The sequence below is a fragment of the Schistocerca gregaria genome, chromosome 6 (genome assembly GCF_023897955.1).
Source record: "Schistocerca gregaria isolate iqSchGreg1 chromosome 6, iqSchGreg1.2, whole genome shotgun sequence".
Taxonomy (NCBI): Eukaryota; Metazoa; Arthropoda; class Insecta; order Orthoptera; family Acrididae; genus Schistocerca; species Schistocerca gregaria.
In genome coordinates this window covers 123,537,930-123,561,508 of record NC_064925.1, presented here as the reverse complement: position 1 = coordinate 123,561,508, position 23,579 = coordinate 123,537,930, and the positions used below count along the sequence as shown (strand labels likewise).

The window sequence follows — 23,579 nt, the reverse complement described above, 5'->3', positions numbered from 1 at the left end:
CATGTCCCTTGACTCTTATAACTGCCATCTGGTTTCTGTACAAATTGTAAATAGCCTTTCGCTCCCTGTATTTTACCTCTGCCACCTTTAGAATTTGAAAGGGAGTATTCCAGTCAACACTGTCAAAAGCTTTCTCTAAGTCTACAAATGCTAGAAACGTAGGTTTGCCTTTCCTTAATCTTTCTTCTAAGATAAGTCGTAAGGTCAGTATTGCCTCACGTGTTCCAATATTTCTATGGAATCCAAACTGATCTTCCCCGAGGTCGGCTTCTACTAGTTTTTCCATTCGTCTGTAAAGAATTCGTGTTAGTATTTTGCAGCTGTGCCTTATTAAACTGATTGTTCGGTAGTTTTCACATCTGTCAACACCTGCCTTCCTTGGGAATGGAATTATTATATTCTTCTTGAAGTCTGAGGGTATTTCGCCTGTTTCATACATCTTGCTCACCAGATGGTAGAGTTTTGTCAGGACTGGCTCTCCCAAGGGCGTCAGTAGTTCCAATGGAATGTTGTCTACTCCCGGGGCCTTGTTTCGACTCAGGTCTTTCAGTGCTCTGTCAAACTCTTGACGCAGTATTGTATCTCCCATTTCATCTTCATCTACACCCTCTTCCATTTCCATAACATTGTCCTCTAGTTCTTTCAGTTTATCCAGGTCCCATCTACTTAAATTCCCACCTTTTTGCAATTTCTTCAGTTTTAATGTACAGTTCATAACCAAAAGATTGTGATCAGAGTCCACATCTGCCCCTGGAAATGTCCTACAATTTAAAACCTGGTTCCTAAATCTCTGTCTTACCATTATGTAATCTATCTAATAACCTTTTAGTATCTCCAGGAGTCTTCCATGTATACAACCTTCTTTTATGATTCTTGAACCAAGTGTTAGCTATGATTAAGTTATGCTCTGTGCAAAATTCTACCAGACGGCTTCCTCTTTCATTTCTTAGCCCCAATCCATATTCACCTACTATGTTTCCTTCTCTCCCTTTTCCTACTGTCAAATTCCAGTCACCCATGACTATTAAATTTCCGTCTCCCTTCACTACCTGAATAATTTCTTTTATCTCATCATACATTTCTTCAATTTCTTCGTCATATCCAGAGCTAGTTGGCATATAAACTTGGACTACTGTAGTAGGCATGGGCTTCATGTCTATCTTGGCCACAATAATGCATTCACTATGCAATTTGTAGTAGCTTACCCGCATTCCTATTTTCCTATTCATTATTAAACCTACTCCTGCATTACCCGTATTTGATATTGTGTTTGTAAACCTGTAGTCACCTGACCAAAAGTCTTGTTCCTCCTGCCACCCATGACTTCACTAATTCTCACTATATCTAACTTTAACCTATCCATTTCCCTTTTTAAATTTTCTAACCTACCTGCCCGATTAAGGGATCTGACATTCCATGCTCCGATCCGAAGAACACCAGTTTTCTTTATCCTGATAACGACATCCTCTTGAGTAATCCCCGCCCGGAGATCCGAATGGGGGACTATTTTACCTCCGGAATATTTTACCCAAGAGGACGCCATCATCATTTAAGCATACAGTAAAGCTGCATGCCCTCAGGAAAAATTACGGCTGTAGTTTCCCCTTGCTTTCAGCCGATCACAGTACCATAACAGCAAGGCCGTTTTGGTTAATGTTACAAGGCCAGATCAGTCAATCCTCCAGACTGTTGCCCTTGCAACTAGTGAAAGGGCTGCTGCCCCTCTTCAGGAACCACACGTTTGTCTGGTCTCTCAACAGATACCCCTCCGTTGTGGTTGCACCTACGGTATGGCTATCTGTATCGCTGAGGCACGCAAGCCTCCCCACCAATGGGGAGGGGGGGGGGGGCGCGCTCGGTATTAGCGCATGATAATAGTAGTGTCATATTTCACTTAATGATTATATTCAAAGCAAAACTCAGTGACAGCTGGTTTCCATGGTCATTTTAGTTGGTTGTATTACTGATGCTTCTTGCATCTCTCCTCAATTACTCTGATAGTCTGCCCTACAAAAAATAGGCCTCATTCATGTGGAATGCAGTACACATCTGGCTTTCTGAGACCTAGATTATCTTTAATATTACAAACAAGACTTATTATTGTTGTTGACAGTAACAAAGGGCATAGTGGACACTGGGAGTCAAACACACAACCAGCTATAAATAGTGGCCCAAGACCAACAATAGTTCACACTCTGATTGGAGTCCAGGTAGCAGATACACCTAACACCATACCTTGCAGCATCTGTAGAAAGTAGCAGGGTTACATTCTGGAAAATAATATTCACTTACATCGATCCGTTGAGATTATCTTAATCAGGATTGGCTCAGATTATTTGGGGAAGCCAAATATAACAGTAAAAGCTAACCAAAATTTTAAGCATGGTTATCTTACAAGTACACTGCTGCAGTTTCCATTACATAGGCAATGTTGTAAATAGTGGTCCATGTTTGTAGCAATGAAATCACAAAAACATTTAATCACTTAACTGAGAAGTGCACTTACTACCCTACACCAGTATCTGAATTATTTTTAAAGGTCTCACTACCATTTTTAGAAGTTTGCAAAATAAATACTTTTCAATAATACTGCATTTTCTAAGCACTGAATGTGTTTTCTTTCCTTATGTTGTCTATAAAGCAAAAAAATCATTTGATGTTTTGCATGCAATATATGCAGCACTACTTGCATACTTTCATTTGTGATAAATGATTCCTGTACGACAGTGGGAATAATTACTTCATGCAAATGACAAATGTACATGCAATAGTGTTGTTATGTTATGGACTTGACATATATGCCTGTATCATAATACTAATTCGCTTCTTATGATTTCCTTTGCATTTCCAATAAAGAATATACTATCTAAAAATTTTCACCCTGCAATTCTTTTTCCATATCTTGACCACAAGTTCATTAAGTTTTTGTATGTCCACCCTTTTGGCAGAAGGTCTTTGGGACCGTTTACTACTGTAACAAAATAAAACACCTACAGCCGTCCTTATAATTTTATTTTATTTTGTTGCAACCAGTTCCAGCACGTTAATGTGCTGTCTTCAGGCATGTATGCATAACACAGTAATGATAGCATTATCAACGTATGAATCAAGTCACATAGAAACAGATTAAAAACAGAATGAGAAACAATGGCAAGACTCTACAAGTGAATTTACACCAAACATTTGATAGAACGAACAGATACATCCATTGTCACATATTTAAAATATGCCATCATGAATTTCCTCTCAATACAGGGGTGGGAAAGGAGATATAGGGAAAGGAGAGGGGGGAGAGGAGGTGAGAGAGATGGGCTGGTCGGTACTTACCTTCAGACACTCAGTTGGGCTAATCTGTACTTACCCTTGAGAACTCAATGCATCCAAAACAAAAGTAAATAATGACAGCAACCCTAGATTCTGGAACTGCAAGTTCTTTCTTCACGGAGAAAACAGTTGGCGGAGGTTGGGTTGGGAGGGAGGAGTTCTCTCAGAACCTAAATGGAGATGGGCTATGCACACAGCATGTCAATTGCTAAATATAATTAGTGGTTTCACAGTTCTCTGAGCCTGTAACATATATTTTTCAAGGGAAGACAGGAGGGCAGCTGAAACAAGCTTTATTTTGTGTGTGTGGGGGGGGGGAGGGGGGGGGGAGGGGAGGAGAGTGGAGGGGAGGGGATGGGATGGGATGCTGAGGCATACCTGGGCTTGAGCATGTGAGAGTGCGTGTGTGGATGGGTGGGCATAAACGAGTGCACAAAAGGTCTGCTATACAGTAGGGATGAAGTCAATGCCAGGAATCATGGGGTAGAGATGGTAATTTGGGGATGTCGTACGGTTTGCCTCACTTTCTCTTTAGATATAGTTAATGATGTACTTAACAGGTAAAAACAAGGTAAACAAAATATTAATCATAATCTGTAAATAATGTTTACAAAGTGCTTTTATTACAAATATTATTTAGTCAAGTAAGTCAAGAAACAATTTTGTATTTAAATATATATAAAAGAAACCACTGTATAAAAGTAAACATATGTAATTCCATAACCTGAAATTAACAACTCAGAAAGCTTCTTATAGCAACAAAGAACATTATAATTATGACTGGCAAACACCTGAGGGAAGTTTCTTAGAACAACAGACAATAGTAAGAGTACATACTGGCAACAATTTCCCCCACTGAATCACAGTTTTGACCTGAATTCTTCAATACGCCCTTTAGCTCTTCTTTGCACATCAAGAAGTCTCATTGCCAACCCCATGTTTCCTTGCAGTTTGATTTTTCCCTGGAAAAATGCTCGTTGTGCATCTAGTTTTCCTGTCATCAAGTCTGGGACATCCTCATCATTGATGGTAAAAATGAGATCTGGCTTAGTTTTACCAAAATATTCAATTTTTCCTTTTCCTGTTCTTGCATCAACAACCCAGTATCCTTCAGCACCACCAGGTCCATTCCTTACTTTGCAAGCGAAAACACCCCTAGCCTTTTCAATTAAATTGTCCGTGTCATCCTGCATGGCAAATTCCAGTGCTTGGAATAAAATACCTGCTTTGAATTCCTCGGGTGGCACCCTTTTAGCATTGCAGGGATTAGAAACAATGTTATTCTTGCAAGAAGTATTCATTTCAAAGAGCTGTGCTGCTGTTTCTTAGAGCTAGAGTGTACAATGCCTTATCAACTCTCCAACAACGTGTACAGGCAACCTAAAAAAGAAAACGAAATCAGACACTGAATCACAACAAAATAATATTTCAAGCACTACAACAGCTTAATTGTCTAATGAATCATTCAGTTAAAAGTGCATCTTAATATGTGCATCCTTCATTTCCTTCTATTATCTAAAAACTGACAGATCATCTAACTCAGATAGATCCTGTTAACTGTCAGATGTATATGTGACTTAAGTAAGATGTGTATCTACACTAACAGCATGCAGAAATTAAAACTAAATAATGCAGGAGACAAATTTGTTGTAGATGGTAGCAGATCGAAACTCTTACATTCAGCAGATTTCAGAACAAGAGGTTCCTTTACACAGCAAAACAGAGAGGTGAAGCTTAGAAAAAAATAACACGAGTACTTTTTTATTTGCTAAACAACACATTAGACAAAAATGTCACTTCCATATGCAATACAAGCAAGACACTTAGAAGTTCACTTTAACTGAATTAGGGGCAATGGCAAAACTACTAAATTAAGGAAATGGAAAGGCTGAATAGCATCTACCTCTAGGAGGTTATAACAGCTAAACCGTATTTACCTTCATGAGGTGAGTCTGGCCCTGGCAGCTAGAGATAGTGGTCACATGTGTGTGAACAGCAATTATGCGAATGTGTGTAAGTCTATGTTATCTATTCTGGAAGATGGTCTTCTGGCCAAAAGCTTACACTATGTGATCCAGATAACCCCAAAAACATACATTTTTCATATTAGGTGCATTGTACTACCACCTACTGCCAGGTACTCCATATCAGCAGCCTCAGTAATTATTAGATATCGTGAGAGAGCAGAAGGGGGGCACTCCGCGGAACTCACAGACTTTGAACGTGGTCAGGTGATTGGATGTCACTTGTGACATACATCTGTACATGAGATTTCTGTGTCACTTGTGACATACATCTGTACGTGAGATTTCAACACTCCTAAACATCCATAGGTCCACTGTTTCCGATGTGACAGTGAAGTGGAAACGTGATGGGACACGTATGGCACAAAAGTGTACGGCCCGACCTCGTCTGTTGACTGACAGGGATCACGGACAGTTGAAGAGGGTCATAATGTCTAACAGGCAGACGTCTGTCCAGGCCATCACACAATACCTGGTGAATGTCATCTGCCAGCATGTGTAGTGCCAACAGTGAAATTTGGAGGCGGTGGTGTTATGATGTGGTTGTGTTTTTCATGGAGGGGGCTTGTTGTTTTGCATGACACTATCACAACACAGGCCTACATTGATGTTTCAAGCACTTCCTTGCTTCCCACTGTTGTAGAGCAATTCCGGGATGGCGACTACATCTTTCAATGCGATTGAGCTCCTGTTCATAATGCATGGCCTTTGGCAGAGGGGTTACACGACAATCACATCCCTGTAATGGACTGGCCTGCACAGAGTCCTGACCTGAAGCCTACAGAACACCTTTGGTGTGTTTTGGAATGCCGACTTCGTGCCAGGCCTCATCGACCGACATCATTACCTCTCCTCAGTGCAGCACTCTGTGAAGAATGGGCTACCATTCGCCAAGAAACCTTCCAGCACCTGATTGAACATATGCCTGTGAGAGTGGAAGCTGTCATCAAGGCTAAGGGTGGGCCGACACCATACTGAATTTCAGCATTACTGATGCAGGGTGCCACAAACTTTTAAGTCATTTTCAGCCAGGTGTTCGGATACTCTTGATCACATAGTGTATGTGTTTAGAAGTCTTACTGTTGTGCCTGTCTGCAACTCAAATTCAACATTACAATATTTTATGAACTGCAAGGTGCACTTTTTACTTTGAGAAATTGCCTCCAAAATTCAGGTACATCTTATACTCAAAATTAATATGAAAATGTCCAGTATTTGATTTAAAATTCTGGCAAGTCCTAAAATGGCCATATACTTGATGCTGCAGGAAACCTATTCCTATTTGGCAACATTGGATTCAACTGGCAGCAGCAGTGCACCAAAGCAACGAACATGAGTTGTGAGGATTCAAAAGTTTGCTAACATTGTCTCCCTCCCGCCCCACCATCACAAGAGCAGAACACTGTCTCGCCTATGATGTGTCATTGCAGTCTCTGGTGCCAGGGAACTGTTATTGAAAGTGACTTGTGTTATTGGTTAGAGTAAATTATTATTGTTAGTAACTTGTTTTGTAATGGAAAGAATGAAAGGTATTTATATGATCCTGGCTATAAATTAAAAGTATTAGCATATGCAAAAGAATATGGAAACAGAGCAGCCAAGTGGCATTTCGGCCCTCCACCAACAGAAAAAAATAGAGGACTGAATGCATAATGACCAAAACTAGAAGATAACATACTGAAATAGGTTCAAGGACGCCATCAAAATGGGATTGTAATTAATACAAAAGTGATTCAAATACATTTTTTTAAGCTAGCACTACACTGTAACTTAACAGACTTTAAGGGTAGAGTTGGTTAGTGCTACAAGTTTATGAAGCATCATAGACCTAACATGTGAAACAGAACCAAAGTATATCAGAAAATGCCACAAGAGTATGAAAAGACAATATTATCTTTTCATCACTTTGCTATTCAACCTTGAAAGAAAACCAACCTGGAAGTAAGTAACATAGCAAATATGGACAAACTCCACTGACATTTGATGTGCCGAGTAACAGAACTGTTGCCATGTTCCATGTTGTGCTGACGGTACTAAATCCAGTTATCATTTTCAAGTGCAAAATAATGTCAAAACCTTCTGAAATACTGCCAGGTAACTCACAATAATTGAATGTACGAGCGTGGTAGGAAATTGTGGATTAACAAAGAGTGGGAGAGAAGGAAAGGTGCTTTATTGAAGAACAGTTATCTTCTTGTGCTAGATCAGTTTAGTAACCATTTGAAAAATTCTGTGAAAGAGAAACTGAGACACCGAAATACAGAGCTAGCTGTTATTCTGGGAGGACTTATTTCACAACTGCAACCTCTTGATGTCTTGATAAATAAACCATTTAAAGTGTGCATGAGGGAAGAATGGTACAAATGGATGATGGATGGAGCTTTAAAGTGACCTACAATCAAATGAATGTGTCAGTGGATAAAACAGTTGTGGTCTAGAGTAAGAGAAGACATCATTACTAAATCCTTCAAGAATGGCATAAACAACACTCTCATTGACAGTAAAGACTGTCTTATATATGACATAAATAAAATAAAATAAGGGAGACAACCTGTATTTACCAATTAATTAAGCACATAAAAAATTGATAATTACTGCACAAACAATACTGTCTGAAGAGAAGAAGAAGCTCATATTTTCACGTGTCACAATAGAAGTGTCATACAGACAATTCTCAGACTTTCATGAAGAGAGCCATGAAAACTGATTTGACGAAGGGTCTGGAGCTGTTATATAATTTCAAAGGTTAGTATCTCAATGCTAATTTGGACTTGTTTATAGGGAAAAGACTCCACTGCAGAAGTCATGGAGAGTAATAAAATGGATTGAAAAACAGGAATGAAGTTTTGGATTTACGTTGTTTTAACAGTTAAAAGCACAATAAAAGATTCTGAGGCACCTGAAAGTAACACTAAGTCTAGAGATAGAAACAGTGATGGTAGCTCCACTCCAAAGTACACTCAATATTAGTTCAAAACACTGCAAAGACTGCAAGCTAATGCAAGTTTATATCCACTAATATTCCACTGAACTAACATCTAAGTACCGAGTGAGGTGATGCAGTGGTTAGCACACTGGACTTGCATTCAGGAGGGTGAAGGTTCAATCCCGTGTCCGGTCATCCTGATTTAGGTTTTCCGTGAATTCCCTAAATTGCTCCAGGCAAATGCCAGGATGGTTTCTCTGATAAAGGCACGGCCGACTTCCTTCCCTAATCTGATGAGACCGATGACCTCGCTGTTTGGTCTCCTCCCCGTAACAACCCAAACCAATCCTCACATCTAAATATACATTTACATCCATTTCGTCAAGAGTGTAGTGAAAGGTACTTGCCACTTTACAGTGTATTTGGGCTTCTTCCTATTCCATTCACGTATGGAACTTGGGAAGAAAGACTGCTTCACCATTTCTGCGTGTGATGTAATAAGTCTAATCTTGTCTTATAGTCCTTACTGGAACAATTGTAGGAGTCAACATATATTCCTAGATTCCTCACTTAATACCATTTCTTAAGACTTTCTAATTATATTTTTATTGTATGTGACATCTATTCTCAAACATCTGCCAACTGTCATATTTCAGCATGTTTGTGACACTCTCTTATGGGTCAAAACCTATGACCATTTATACTATCATTTTTTGTACATATTCAGGTTTCTCTGGTATGTCTCATAAATATAATCAATATTTGGTGAAAGTGCACTTGTGCACTTAGAGTGTCTGTGGCTGTTGCACTGCATGCTAATGTTGGTAGCAACTTCTATGAAGAATGGTAAGAACTGAATAGAACAAATAGTGGGTTGGTTGTTCATAGTCAATCAAAATGCTTGTTAACAATTTCCTAAGGTTTGTAAATAAAGATGGCTGGTATTTTGTTCTATTGGGTCAGAACTTAATCATTTCACAGAATTTTCAGCAAAATTTGAAATAAGATATACAAGTAGGTTATTGCAACGATGAGTGTACATTACAAATTAATCTACAATGGCAATCATATTCTCGTGTTGAGATTCATTGGTTTCACCAAGTCACAACCAAAATATACCAACCCAAACTCAGCCTTGGGCTTTGCTAAAGTCTGCAGATCCAGGTTTTTTTCCAATTTACTTTCATTAGTTTGCGCCAGCTCACTACCAATATGTCATATTTTACACTAATACAGGACTTGGGCTACAATATAGGTCATTTTATCAGCACATATAGTATTCTAACCACTCTCCATATTGAAAATAAATTTTAGCAGCTACAAAGTCATTACAATCAGCAACTCTCATTGGCTACCAAAATGAACTGCTAACATCATAATGTGTGCACACTTCTGCTTATTGGTGAGTCGTCTGCTTTACTTAAAAAGCATTAACAACTCATACAGATACCTAGATGATAATGGGAATTTGATGTAGAATGGTCATATGGGATCAATCATAGGTGAAATAGGAGGCAGACTGTGTGTGATTTGGAGGATACTGGGGAAATCCCCCCCCCCCCCCTCCCCCTTAACCATTGACCTTGGCGATGATGGGGAGGCTTGCGTACCTCAGCAATACAGATAGCCATATTGTACGTACAACCACAATGAAGGGGTGTCTGTAGAGAGGCCAGATAAACACGTGGTTCCTGAAGAGCAGCAGCAGCCTTTTCAGTAGTTGCAGGGCAACAGTCTGGATGATTGTGTGATCTGGCCTTGTAACATTAACCAAAATGGCCTTGCTGTTGTGGTACTGTGATCGGCTGAAAGCAAGGGGAAACTACAGCCGTAATTTTGCCCGAGGGCATGCAGCTTTACTGTATGGTTAAAATATGATGCTGTCCTCATGGGTAAAATATTCCGGAGGTAAAATAGTCCCCCATTCGGATCTCCGGGTGGGGACTACCCAGGGGGGCGTCATTATCAGTAGAAAGAAAACTGGCGTTCTACATATTGGAGCGTGGAATGTCGGATCCCTTAATCGGGCAGGAAGGTTACAAAATTTAAAAAGGGAAATGGATATAGTTAGATATAGAGGGAATTACTGAAGTTCGATGGCAGGAGGAACAAGACTTCTGGTTAGGTGAATACAGGGTTATAAATACAAAATCAAATAGGGGAAATGCAGGTGTAGGTTTAATAATGAATAAAAAAATAGGAGTGTGGGTAAGCTACTACAAACAGCAAAGTGAACGCATTACTGTAGCTAATATAGACACTACCACAGTAGTACAAGTTTATGTGTCAACTAGCTCTGCAGATGATGAAGAGATTGATGAAATGTATGATGAGATAAAAGAAATTATTCAGATAGTGAAGGGAGATGAAAATTTATTTGCCATGGGTGACTGGAATTCAATACTAGGAAAGGGAAGAGAAGGTAAAGTAGTAGGTGAATATGGAATGGGTGTTAGGAATGAAAGAGGAAGCTGCCTGGTAGAATTTTGCACAGAGCATAACTTAATCAAAACTGACACTTGGTTCAAGAATCACAAAAGAAGCTTGTATACATGGTTGAGGCCTGGAGATACTAGAAGGTTTCAGATACATTATATAATGATAAGACAGAGATTTAGGAACCAGGTTTTAAATTGTAAGACATTTCCAGGGGCAGATGAGAACTTTGACCACAATTTATTGGTTATTAACTGTAGATTAAAACTGAAGAATGTGCAAAAGGGTGGGATTTTAAGGGGATGGGACCTGGATAAACTGAAAGAACGAGAGGTTATAGAGAGTTTCCGAGAGAGCATTAGGGAATGATTCACAAGAACAAGAGAAAGAAATTCAGTAGAAGAAGAATGAGTTGCTTTGAGAGATGAAATAATGAAGGCAGCAGAGGATCAAGTAGGTAAAAAGACGAGGGCTAGTAGAAATCCTTGGGTAACAGAAGAAATACTGAATTTAATTGATGAAAGGAGAAAATATAAAAATGCAGTAAGTGAAGCACGTAAAAAGGAATACAAATGTCTCAGAAATGAGATTGACAGGAAGTGCAAAACAGCTAAGCAGGGATGGCTAGAGGACAAATTAAAGAAGTAGAGGCATGTATCACTAGAGGTAAGATAGATACCGCCTACAGGAAAATTAAAGAGACCTTTGGAGAAAAAAGAACCACTTGTACGAATATCAAGAACTCAGATAGAAAATCAGTACTAAGCAAAGGGAAAGGAGTATATAGAAGGTCTATACAAGGCTTACATACTCGAGGACAATATTATGGAAATGGAAGAGGACGTAGATGAAGACGAAATGGGAGATAAGATAGTGCATGAAGAGTTTGACAGAGCACTGAAAGACGTAAGTTGAAAAAAAGCACTGGGAGTAGACAACATTCCATTAGAACTACTGATAGCCTTGGGACAGCCAGCCCTGACAAAACTCCCAACTGGTAAGCAAGATGTATGAGACAGGCCAAATTCCCTCAGACTTCAAGAAGAATATAATAATTTCAACCCCAAAGAAAGCAGGTGTTGACAGATGTGAAAATTACTGAACTATGAGTTTAATTAGTCACGGCTGCAAAATACTAACACGAATTCTTTACAGATGAATGGAAAAACTAGTAGAAGCCAACCTCGGAGAATTCACATTCCATAGAAATGTTGGAACATGTGAGGCAATACTGACCCTATGACTTATCTTAGAAGATATATTAAGGAAAGGCAAACCTATGTTTCTAGCATTTGTAGACTTAGAGAAGGCTTTTGACAATGTTGACTGGAATACTCTCCTTCAAATTCTGAATATGGCAGGGGTCAAATACAGGGAGCGAAAGGCTTTTTACAATTTGTACAGACACCAGTTGGCAGTTATAAGAGTCAAGTGGCATGAAAGGGAGGCAGTGGTTGGGAAGGGAGTGAGACAGGGTTGTAGCCTATCCCCAATGTTATTCAATCTGTATGTTGAGCAAGCAGTCAAGGAAACAAAAGAAAAATTTGGGTTATGAATTAAAATCCATGGAGAAGAAATAAAAACTTCGAGGTTTGCCAATGACATTGTAATTCTGTCAGAGGCAGCAAAGGACCTGGAAGAGTAGTTGAATGGAATGGGCAGTGTCTCGAAAAGAGGAAATAGACGAACATCAACAAAAGCAAAATGAGGACAATGGAATGTAGTCGAATTTAATTAGGTGATGCTAAGGAAATTAGATTAGGAAAAGAGACAGTGAAGGAGTTTTGCTATTTGGGGAGAAAAAAAGTGATGATGGTCAAAGAAGAGAGGATATGAAATGTAGACTGGCAATGGCAAGGAAACCATTTCTGAAGAAGAGAAATTTGTTAACATTGAGAATAAAAGCACTCAAAATGTGGTGCTACAGAAGAATGCTGAAGATTAGATGGGTAGATCATGTAACTAATGAGGATGTACTGAATAGAACTGAGGAGAAGAGAAATTTGTGGGACAACTTGCTAGAAGAAGTGATCAGTTGGTAGGAAAATCTATGAGGCATCAAGGGATCGTCAATTAAGTATTGGAGGGCAGCGTGGAGGGTAAAAAGTGTAGAGGGAGACCAAGAGATGAATACACTAAGCAGATTCAGAAGGATATAGGTTGCAATTGGTACTGAGATATGACGAATCTTGAACAGGTTAGAGCAGCATGTAGAGCTTCATCAAACGAATCTCTGGACTGATGACTACAACCAGAACCACAACAACAACAACAACAACAAAAACTGGGAGAATGAAGCTAGTTTACAAAGGATATGCTTACAACACGCTTGTGTGATACTTTCTAGAATACTGGACTAAAGTGCTCTTACACTGTCTGCAGCTCTTGCGTTATGTGGTGATGTTAGCAATTTGTTGAAGTTGGTTATTGCCAACTGAGTGGCAGTATATGGTAGCCAAAGAGAGTTGCTGAAGATATTTATTTATTATGTGGAAGTTACAAACAGATTATATTTGCTTTGAATAGCCTGTGTGGAGTTGGCAACTACATGATGCATGATGGGAGGTGGATGACTGAATTTGTACTCAATATGTAGAATGTGGAGAAAACCTGATTTGGTGTCAGTGAGCTGTAATGAAGCCTGAGGCTGTGGTTAGGTTGTGAGTTGGCAAAGCCAACAAATTTCAGCACAAAACTGTGACAATCTGTCATGTTCATTCCACAGTTACCAACTGCAACACCTGGTGGAAGACAAAGATACACTGTACGTGTTTTTTTAGACCTTTGAGTCATTATTTTTATGGTCAATTTCTGTGGTTTTCAAAACTGTGTGCTGTACTGTGTCTTTGATATCCAGAAAAGAGTCCCATAGCTAAGAATTTAGTGCATATAGGAACAGTATGACAGAACCCCAAGAGTACAGCACTATGAGTATAAAATACTGATTTAATTATTTTTGCAGTATATTCATGTGTTTATTTTGTTATTTTGTGTTAGCAGACAATACATACTCATCCCCAAGAACTTCTTGTTTTTACACAATATATAGATTTATCATCTATAATTAATGTGACAGAATTCTTTTTCCTTTTTATGCCTAACTGTATGCTATTTGCTTTCTTTATGTTCGATGTTAGTTTATCACACACTGTCCAATTGTAAACCTGCTTCAGGATTTAATTTGCTTTCTCAAATAGGAATTTTTGTCTTTTATAAGTGACTATGATGTTGCTATCATTAACAAGAGAGTTTTTCACATGTCACTAACATGTATGAAGAACAGATATGGACCCAATATACTACCCTGAGAAACATGTACATTTGTATATTTCTTGTCTGACTGCTGTTTTACTTAAAAATTATCATCACCACAAGCGTGAACTCTCTTTACAGTTTGCACACTATTTTTTGGGTGAGACAAGATCCCCACTTTTACTATATCTAGTGCTTCTGGTGCATTTAGCAGTATTTTATGGTCAGTGTCAAAAGCCTAGAGCAAGTCTAAGAATATGTCTGTGACACAGCTTGCATTGTCAAGAACTGTCAAATATCACAATTGTGATGGCCATATTATAGTTCTCCTACACTGGAAACCAAACAGTGCTTTGTTCAGAAGGTTGTATTTATTTTGGTTAGGCCTACTCCCAGACTACTTTGCTTTTACTTTCTGCATTTTCATAATGTTAAGCATTAAGATATTTAAGAGTTTGGGAGGACACTCTAACACAATTATCTGTCAGTTTTCCTTTGCTTCAAAAGTGGCTACTATAGTAAATGTTGTTTCAAAAATCAATTTAAACAACCCACAGAATTTAGCGAACTTAACGCCTACATTGTTCTCCACATACACTGCATCCCAGGTTTGATTTGCCAATGTCCTAGAAAAAGTATGTTACACTCAGGTAAGATCCTTCTGTAGGCGTGCAGTTTCATGGGTTTTACCAAGTGTGTCTTTCATGTTATTATCTGACAGTAATAATCAGAGAGATCAATAATTTACCCTGTCCAAGACTGATGGTGAACTCTGATGTCTGAACTTCACCATTTGTGCTCTACCAAAAATGCTTAGAATACTTACAAGGTTATTACTAATTTCATCAAGCATATGTTTATGCTGACATCTCCACATATTAAATGTTAATTTTGGGGCCTGAGACTCCATATTACTATTAGATGAGCAACACATGCCTAGAATGGTTAACTTTTATGGATGTCTAGCCATTTTAAATCAATGGCTACCAGTTCGAATTTTGTACTTGCACTCATTGTGACCAGATATTATCTAGCTTTAAAATGTGTCCCATTTCTGATATAAATATATGTTCCAGCACCTTTTACGGTAGTTCCACAGTAGCAAATTGCATGTTCATGTGACGATAGCACTATAAGCTGTATTGCGGTAACATATTCGTGTCACCAAGGCTCTTACTTTCCGCCTTTGACATTAAACTCTTTTGGGACATAACTTCGTGTCAAACATCTGCTGACACGCTACGCTCAAAAGAAACATTGGAGCGCCCTATAACTTACGAATTATGGGGAAAATATTACAGCTGATAGAAACCATCCAAGTGGTGACGTAACTGTCTTGTTCCAGCAACATTTAGTAGGAAGAATTTATCGAAGGAACACGAATTCGAACATATTTTCCCTTATTTGTTATACAGAAAAGTACAAATAATTACGCATAACTTACTCTTATTTCTTGAAGAACCTGTGCACTACTAATGAAATGCAAGTCATGCAACACGCTTTTCTTCTTTTTTTCCAATTACTGATGACATATCTTCCACCTTAGTGGTTGTTTACCCTGAATAAAAACAAATCAGCGTTAGTTTTGACGTTACATTGCAGGTCTTGACGTTGAACGAACATAGCGACCTGTAGTCGAGGCGGGAAAATATCGATATATTGTATTGAAAAATCGCTGAGAAACCTGACAACAATTCGAAGAAATGTCAGGACCAGAAATAGTAGTCCGTGTTGCGGGGAAGACAAAACAGAAATGCAAGTCAAGAAAACAGAAAAGAAAGTTGAAGAAACGCAGAATGGACATTAAAAGGAGATACAATGCAAGTAGATTACTACAATCCGGTCAATACTGCGAAAACGATTGGTTTTGGCAGAGCTATCAGAGAGCGGTTGAATGGCAGGGAAAACATTATATAGCGTATTGGAGGGCAAAATGTATAGCTTTGCAGGCAGAAAATAGAGCTCTTAAGGACTGCATAACGAAAATATCTTCTTCCAATAAAAATAATGTGCAGTTGACTAGCTGTAGCCCGGATAAAGACAAAGTGACGCAGAAAGATGTGAAAAGGAAGCCCAAAGCGAAGCCAACAGTTCCCGTTGCTGTCAATTCTGAAAGTAAATGCACAGCAGAAGAAACGGAGGATTATAAATTCGAGTTTCAGCTAACTGAAGAGATGCTTGACTTTTTTGAACACAGTATGAAGCACAGAATGGAGAGAGGTGAGTCTTAATCATATGCTACATTTGCGTCACGCACAACAGTAAATTCATCTCCCTCTTTACCGTGCTTCACTTCTTTAAGTAGACTGGTTTACCATATTTACACGAATTGCCCAATCCTTAAATGATTTTTCGTGATACGTCTGAAAGTTAGGTCTAGCCAATGCAATGCAATTCATTTCCCCTATAGATGTATTTATTTCTCTTTCATATTTGTTTCCTGTCAGCATTTATGGTAAACTTGCTCTTTTAACATCATTGTGGTATTTGTTATACGAACACAAGGGAAAAGATGATGTTATTTTTACATGAGTTAAATCTATTATTATTCCTTGTGACAGTTTGTGTTTTACCACCCAAATGTTTCTGTATCTTTGTTTCTCATATCTGCAAAAACGGTTGAAAGAGGGAACAGTAACCTCAAAGTGATTGCCTGACCAGTCAAGAATTGATGAAATATGAAAGTGATGTAATAGCATATTGTTGGATTATATATTTGCACAGTAAAATTATGTTGACAGAGAAGCACAACTTAGGAACATATATTTTATTATATTTGATGTGTTATACAAAGACATACCATAAGGTATATAACACAGAACATCTAGCATAGATACCGAAGAATAGATATAACAGGCAAAGAGATCTGCACACATAAACTCACTGCCAACATAAGAAATATCATGTTCACAGAATTCCAACACCTGCCCTTTAATAAATATTTTTATGTGCTAATCTTGAGCAGTACACCATCTCAAAGCACTATGCAGAAAATGTTATGTTGTTAAGCCATACAGTTTTAACTGTTTGTGGAGTTTATCTGTACTGAGAGGCTTGGTCAATAAACCAGAAAACATTTCCTCTTTTTTAGAAGGTACTTAATAAAATGCTGTCTAATATCAATGTGCTTGGATCGCTCACTTGCACTTTGGTTGTGAGCTAACTTGATTGTGCCCATGTTGTCACAAAACATGTTGGTTGGTTCCATAATTGTGTGTAGCTCAATTTCAGCTATCAGAGTCATTAACCATAGTGCAATGGCATATATTCAGCCTCAAGAGAAAGCAAAGCCACTGCTCTTTGTTTCTTGCAAGACCAAGATATTAATCCACCCATCAACATGAAAGAGTTTCCTGACATGGAAAGTCTGTTATGCATTTAACTTCCCCAGTCTGCATCATTTTAACATTCCAGAATCTAGTTTCTTGCCTTACAGGACCTTAATTTGTAATCAACAATTCCTTTTAAATACCTAAATATTTTTCAACTGCAACCCAATGCCTCATTCTAAGATCTGTGCAAAATTTGCTCACAGTATCAGTGCCAAAGGCAATATCTGTCCTGGAAGTTTGAGCCAAATATAAAAGTCTTCCTACTAACTCTAAATAAGGCACTTCCTTTCAAACAAGGTATTTCCTTTTTGCATATTTCATCTTCTTCTGCTACTAACAACTTCACATCTTGTTCCATTGGTGTGGAAACTGTTTGCAATTATTCATGACAAATTTTTGTAGTATTCTCTTTGTTAACAGCAATTGGTCAATTGATAGTTCGTCTCCATTGTCATTTTTTGTGGTCTTCATACCAAGATTTATCTGAATGATGCATATCAAATTCAGATTGAAGTTGACCAATGACTTCACCAATATGGTGGAAATGACCATTCACACTCCCATACTGCTTCTATGACTTCATCATGTAAACATGACAACATACATGAAAATAGATCGAAAAACCACCAAACAGATATTCCTCCAAAAATATAATGAAACTAATGGGACAAGTGAGGGAAACTGGGGTTTTTTGGTTGGGGACAAACTAAATATAAACACACACCACTACACCAAATGACAAAAAAACACTAAAATACCAAGATACCACAACCTTCCCAAATACCACTACACACATAATCCACTGGACTTGATCACTTCTCTTGACCTATATAGGTCAACAGAAACAACGGATACCACACTATAAATCCCAAAACTGTCACCACCACTACACTAAATAAAAAAAAAAAAAAAATAAAAAAAAAAACCCACCCCAAGAAAATTGGAATGGAACACTTCCCTTGACCTGTTATCCTTAAGACAGCTCCACATATAGCCGTCCCTGGTCTGAGACGCTGGAACTTTCAGTAAGCCCCTTTTCTTCATGACACAGTGAACACTTCATGACTTCAGCCAACAGGCTGAATAGCTGAAGAAATTTTATTAGAGACAACACACTGTCCCCCATCATCACCGACAACAGAAAACTGTTGTCCTTGTCAGTCATATCCATACCTACCAAAGACATAAACAAAGCAATTTACCAAAATTCACACACGATGAACAGAAAAAAAGTGTAATAACGTCAACATAACAAAACCAAAATCGTTAACTCACTGAAAAATATTCTGCTGGAAGCACAGTCACCACCGATACCACACACGTGCAATACTTCCACACAAATGAACCTCCATATACCACATAACATGCTACCCATAAACACCACAAGAGAGAACCACTGATCACAACAACACACCACCTAAAACAAGTCACACACGCAAACTGAACCAAAAACATGCCCTAACCCATAACACACACACACACACCACCAGAGAGCACCACCGACCACATCACAATGACACCTACAAACACGCCACTCTCACAAACTAAACTCTGCACCATCGTGACGTCACACACAACAACAGTCCGTAAAAGGCGACAGGTGGAATCGGACACTTCTGTGGACCCCCACGATCAGCTGCTGGCTGACTCATGTTAATTCTTGTTAATGCTTTGTGTAAGCACTGATTCCAGCAGTATCCACTCTGTTTAAGACCATAATTGCTCCTTTTCAGACACCAAATGTTATGCTTTTCTTGAGGAATTTTCAAACCTTCCTCTTGCGGAATCACAGATTTTTTTCTCCAGTTCTGTATTGAGATATGAAGTCTTTTCATCCATGTGCTGTATTAATAAATTTTCTTTTACAGCAAAGGACAGGAGATATCTTAAAAACGCATATTTCACTACAGCTGAGAATGTTTGTTTATAGTCAATGCCCTCTATTTGAGAGCAGCCTTTAACTACTAAATGGGCTTTAAAATTTGGCATTGCATCTTTCGGGTTTTCGATACTAAAGACCCATATCACTCATCATTGTTTCTTTTCTGGTGGTGCATCAACCCAGTCATTCTTGGAAAGGCTTCTTCAAGTATAAGAGGTTCATCATTGAATGTTTGAGCAGCCATTTTATTTGTGTGTGTGATGAACACTGTGAATTTAAATGATTTGCTGTTGGAATTTTCTGGATCTGATTATCCATTTCATCGTCAATGAACAAATCTAGTTGTTCCTGAAAAACTTCTTCAGGTACCTTTGCATGTTCTTGGTCATCAACTTCAAGCTTAATGTTCACACACACTTTCTCACCATTTGTTTTGTTTTCATAAGATTACCTCTTTGCTAGTTATTAACCTTATCTTTTTAGAATTTATGAATCTGTAACCTTTGGAATCTACACAGTATCCAATAAAAATATATCTTTCAGATTTAGAGTCCTCTTTTCTTCTAAGATGTTTTGGAACTTGTGCCATGGTCATACGTCCAGAACTTCTTAGATGATCAAGATTAGGTTTCTTTCCAGTCCAAACTTCATAGGGAACCTCGTTTGGTACAGCTTTAGCAGGAGATCTGTTATTTTGAGAGTCTACAGTTGATACTGCTTCTGCCCAATAACATTTTGGTAATATTGCATCTTTTAACATGCTCCTTGCTTCGTGATTGCTGAGGTTGGTGACCACTATGTGAAATACTGTCCCAAGAATCTATATTGCATTGGTGCAAGTGATCATGGAAGTGTGGACTTTAAGAAGTAATAGCGATGAGTGGGATTACTTGCTACAGTGGAAACGCTGCTGATGTTCTGCCTGATGCTCAAGGAATCCAGCAGACTATGGCTGTTGACTGGGTATGCTGAGGGTGGATCCAGGAGTGGGAAGAGCCATGTAGAAGTTAAATCCACCAAAATAAATGAAGAAACAGAGAACAAATTCCAGTGTTTGAAGTAGATTAGTACTTGAGTAATTGGTTAAGGGATTTAATGTTTTTTTTTTTTTAAATTAATGGTCAGAAATAAATAATTAATACATAACATATAACTATCCTAGGGAATGTGATTTGTGTGACCTATTTTAGCTTTTTAAATAACACACTGTAATTATGAAGGATAAATAAAAAAATTCTCCCTGTTTCCTCTACACTTTTCCGATGTTTTGAGCAGAACTCTAGCAAATTATTGTTTGTTATCAGATTCCAAATTCACTTTGTTGTTGCCTAAACTGTTTATTGACATATTCGATACCATTGTCTGATCTGATAAATTGGCTTCTTTCAGTTATGGCATAAAAACTGGCATGTATTTTGCTCACTTTGTCCTTTGTTCTAAGGAAATAAACATGAGTGTATCTTAAAAATCAATCAAAGTAAACAACTGCCTCCTACAGATTCTTCTTCCATAGGCTCATAAATTTCTGTATGTAACAGCTGCGAAAGCTCAGTAGATCTATTTTTACTTTTTTGAAATGGTAATTTGGCTTCCTTTCCTTGTATACAAACATCATAAGATACATTACCACTGTTACTATCATTTACCCTGTTTCCATGCCTTTTAAAAAGGCCATACTTTTCCTGTTAAGATGTGAGTCTTCAGTGCCATAAAAAAATGTTTTGCAGAATATAGTGGACAATTATTTCCAAGTTGAAAATATCTCAATTAAAAATACCCTTTTTGTTTCTCACTGTGGTTATCACACTGCCATTCTGGTCAATTATTTCCGCAACATTTAAATATAAAATTACCTTGTTGCCCTTATTCGCTATTTCACTCACTGAAAGCAAATTTGTAGCAACATTCTTCACCTAATGTACATTATCTGCTGTAACAGTTTGTGTGTACTTGTTTTTCCATGCTTTGTGATGCAAAGTGTCCCATTCCTTGGCATTTATAACATCAAACATTTTCCTTCTTTTTGTATTTTGAATATAAAGCTGTTTCCCTGTCTTGGACAAGATATTCTTGTACATTCTGAATGTCTTGTTATATCTTTACTTTCACACTGTCTTCTTGAATTGGTATCCCGGAACTCTCTATGCCCTTTATAATGGGGGAATACGTATCAGGTTGGCCATCTAGTAACAAGGTACCAATCCTTTCTTCAGCAATGCAAACTCTGTTATTTCTTAGACATTTTGTAGTGTGGATGATTTTTTTTACACGTTCATCAACATTTTTACATTCATAGGAACTCTTGGTGATAAGTTCTCTTGTGCAACTGTTGACATACTTCTATTGCAGACTTCGGAGTTGCCTAATTCTCTGGATCCATGAGCTTCTCAATCTGTGGCATCTGGACAGAAGCCATTTGTACAGTTACAATATAATTAGGGGCCTAAATTATAAACTGCTCACAAACAATATTAAGTTTTCTACCATTTTCTAATCACACTATTCAGTTCATTCTTCCTTGGCCCATAATCTCTTAGATTGTGTATTTACACAGTAAAACAGTGTTGATAGAGAAACATTATTTAGGAACATATATTGTACTATATTTAACGTGTTCCTAGCATTATACAAAGGCATACTACACCAAGGCATATAGCACAGAACATATAGCAGAGTTACCTGAGAATACATATAACAGGCAAAGAGAGCTGTACACATAAACTCACTGCCAACATAACAAATATTTTGTTCATAAAGGTCCCAACACCTACATACTGTAGGCCTATATATGATGTGTAACTTTGTGTTTGCATAAGTTTAGAAAGAGTTACAAAACGCTTTTACAGCTTTTATGAATCTTTAATTCCATTCACTTTTGAATTGTTTTCTTCAGTCTGTTACACATGGTTTACAGAAATCTAGTTTTTTAGAATTTTATTTGGTGTGTGTGTGTGTGTGTGTGGGGGGGGGGGGGGGGGGGGGGAGCTGCACAGCATCAGTATGTTTTTTTTTTTTTTTTTTTTTTTTTTTTAAGAAAGATAGCATGACCCAAACTGGCTGTAATATTATTTTCTAATTTTATTTACCTACATTTAACCTGATATGTATATTTTTCTGAATGTATTGGAGCAAGTATTATTGATTTCTACTGAGGTAAGAGTGAAAAAGCTCCTCAGTGGTGCTATGTCTCTCACAAAAATGGCTTTTATGTTATGCATTATTTTTCATTATAGTTTTCATTTATAGGCACTCTTAAGCACAAATAAAGTTCATAAGATTAATTAATAATTGTAAATGCAGTCTACATATTAGTTTCTGAGATATGCTTCTTTATACCCTGAGTCATTCCTCATTCTATGATATTTTAACCCAGCAAAGTGATGCACTGGTTAAGACAATAGATTCACAGTTGGGAGGAGTGGCACTCAAATCCCTGTTTTATCATCCAGTTTTAGGTTTTCTGTGGTTTTGTTGAATTAAGGCAGATGTCAAAATGGTTCCTTTGAAAAGGACATGATGAATAGCCTTTCCCATTCTTGCCCAGGTTTTGGGTGCCTTTCATAGAATGTGATACCCTAATCTTCCTTTTTGATATTCTTCTCCTAAGTCAAGTGGATGGGTTAAAGTCCTGGTGTGGTACACATACTGTTTTATGCAAGGTAGCTTCACAACAGTGTACACATCATTTCAAAGTGAAATATTCACTCTGGAAACAAATGAATTGCTTTGGATAAGCCATTCCCTTCAGTGTTCCTTCTCTTGGGAGTGCTGCTGTCTCAGTGTGTGCATGAGAGCTACTGACAATTTTTAATGGTAGCAGAGAGCTGCTAATAGGTGGAAGGTGTGGAGCACATTGGGAGTTGAGCATGGTTTTAATGTCAATAAATTTAATGCGGGTAGTATTGTATTTGGTACTGTTTGTGAATGTTCATCTCATTATAGGTGCTGGCCAATATTCAGCTCTAACAGCTTTGACTTAAGCCTACACACACAGTAATGAAATCATAATTTATTTTTAATTCTTCTGTTATTTTGTCTGTTGAAGGTTGTGCCATTTTTCGATTTTATAGTTGGTTTATGAAATAATGGCATGTTATAAGAATTCCAAAGTGTCCTATTTGCATTCTGTACAAGTTACCTAGCATTGTGTTGAAACTACTACATTTCTGCCATTGATAAGCTGAATCTTGTTTTTGTATGTGCATGTAGATGCATGCTTCGCAAATTTCTGTGAAGTGAATGGCAGAGAATACTTCCCAGTACACCAGTTACAGCTTCTTCCCATTCCATTCAGCCCTGGAGCACAGTGAAAATGATTGGTTAAATACAACTGTGTGTGCTGTAATCAGTCTAATCGTGTTCTCATAATCCCTACAGGAGTGATACATAGTGGGTTGTCATAT

The 23,579-nt window shown here is 37.9% G+C and overlaps 1 protein-coding gene and 1 long non-coding RNA gene across 2 annotated transcripts in view; one reads left to right on the top strand and one right to left on the bottom strand.

Annotated features, from left to right (window-relative positions):
• Positions 1-3,925: 3,925 nt before the first annotated feature.
• On the bottom strand, positions 3,926-15,574 carry LOC126277874 (uncharacterized). The gene is made up of 2 exons (XR_007550614.1): positions 15,407-15,574; positions 3,926-4,704 (listed from the first exon to the last, which is right to left on the bottom strand). It is a non-coding gene; the product is annotated as an uncharacterized LOC126277874 (long non-coding RNA).
• A 91-nt stretch (positions 15,575-15,665) lies between these two features.
• Positions 15,666-23,579, top strand: part of LOC126277873 (gem-associated protein 8-like) — a 60,709-nt gene continuing 52,795 nt past the window's right edge. The window contains exon 1 of the mRNA XM_049977400.1: positions 15,666-16,182. Coding sequence (XP_049833357.1) covers positions 15,666-16,182 — 517 coding nt within the window. The remainder of the gene's footprint in view (positions 16,183-23,579) is intronic.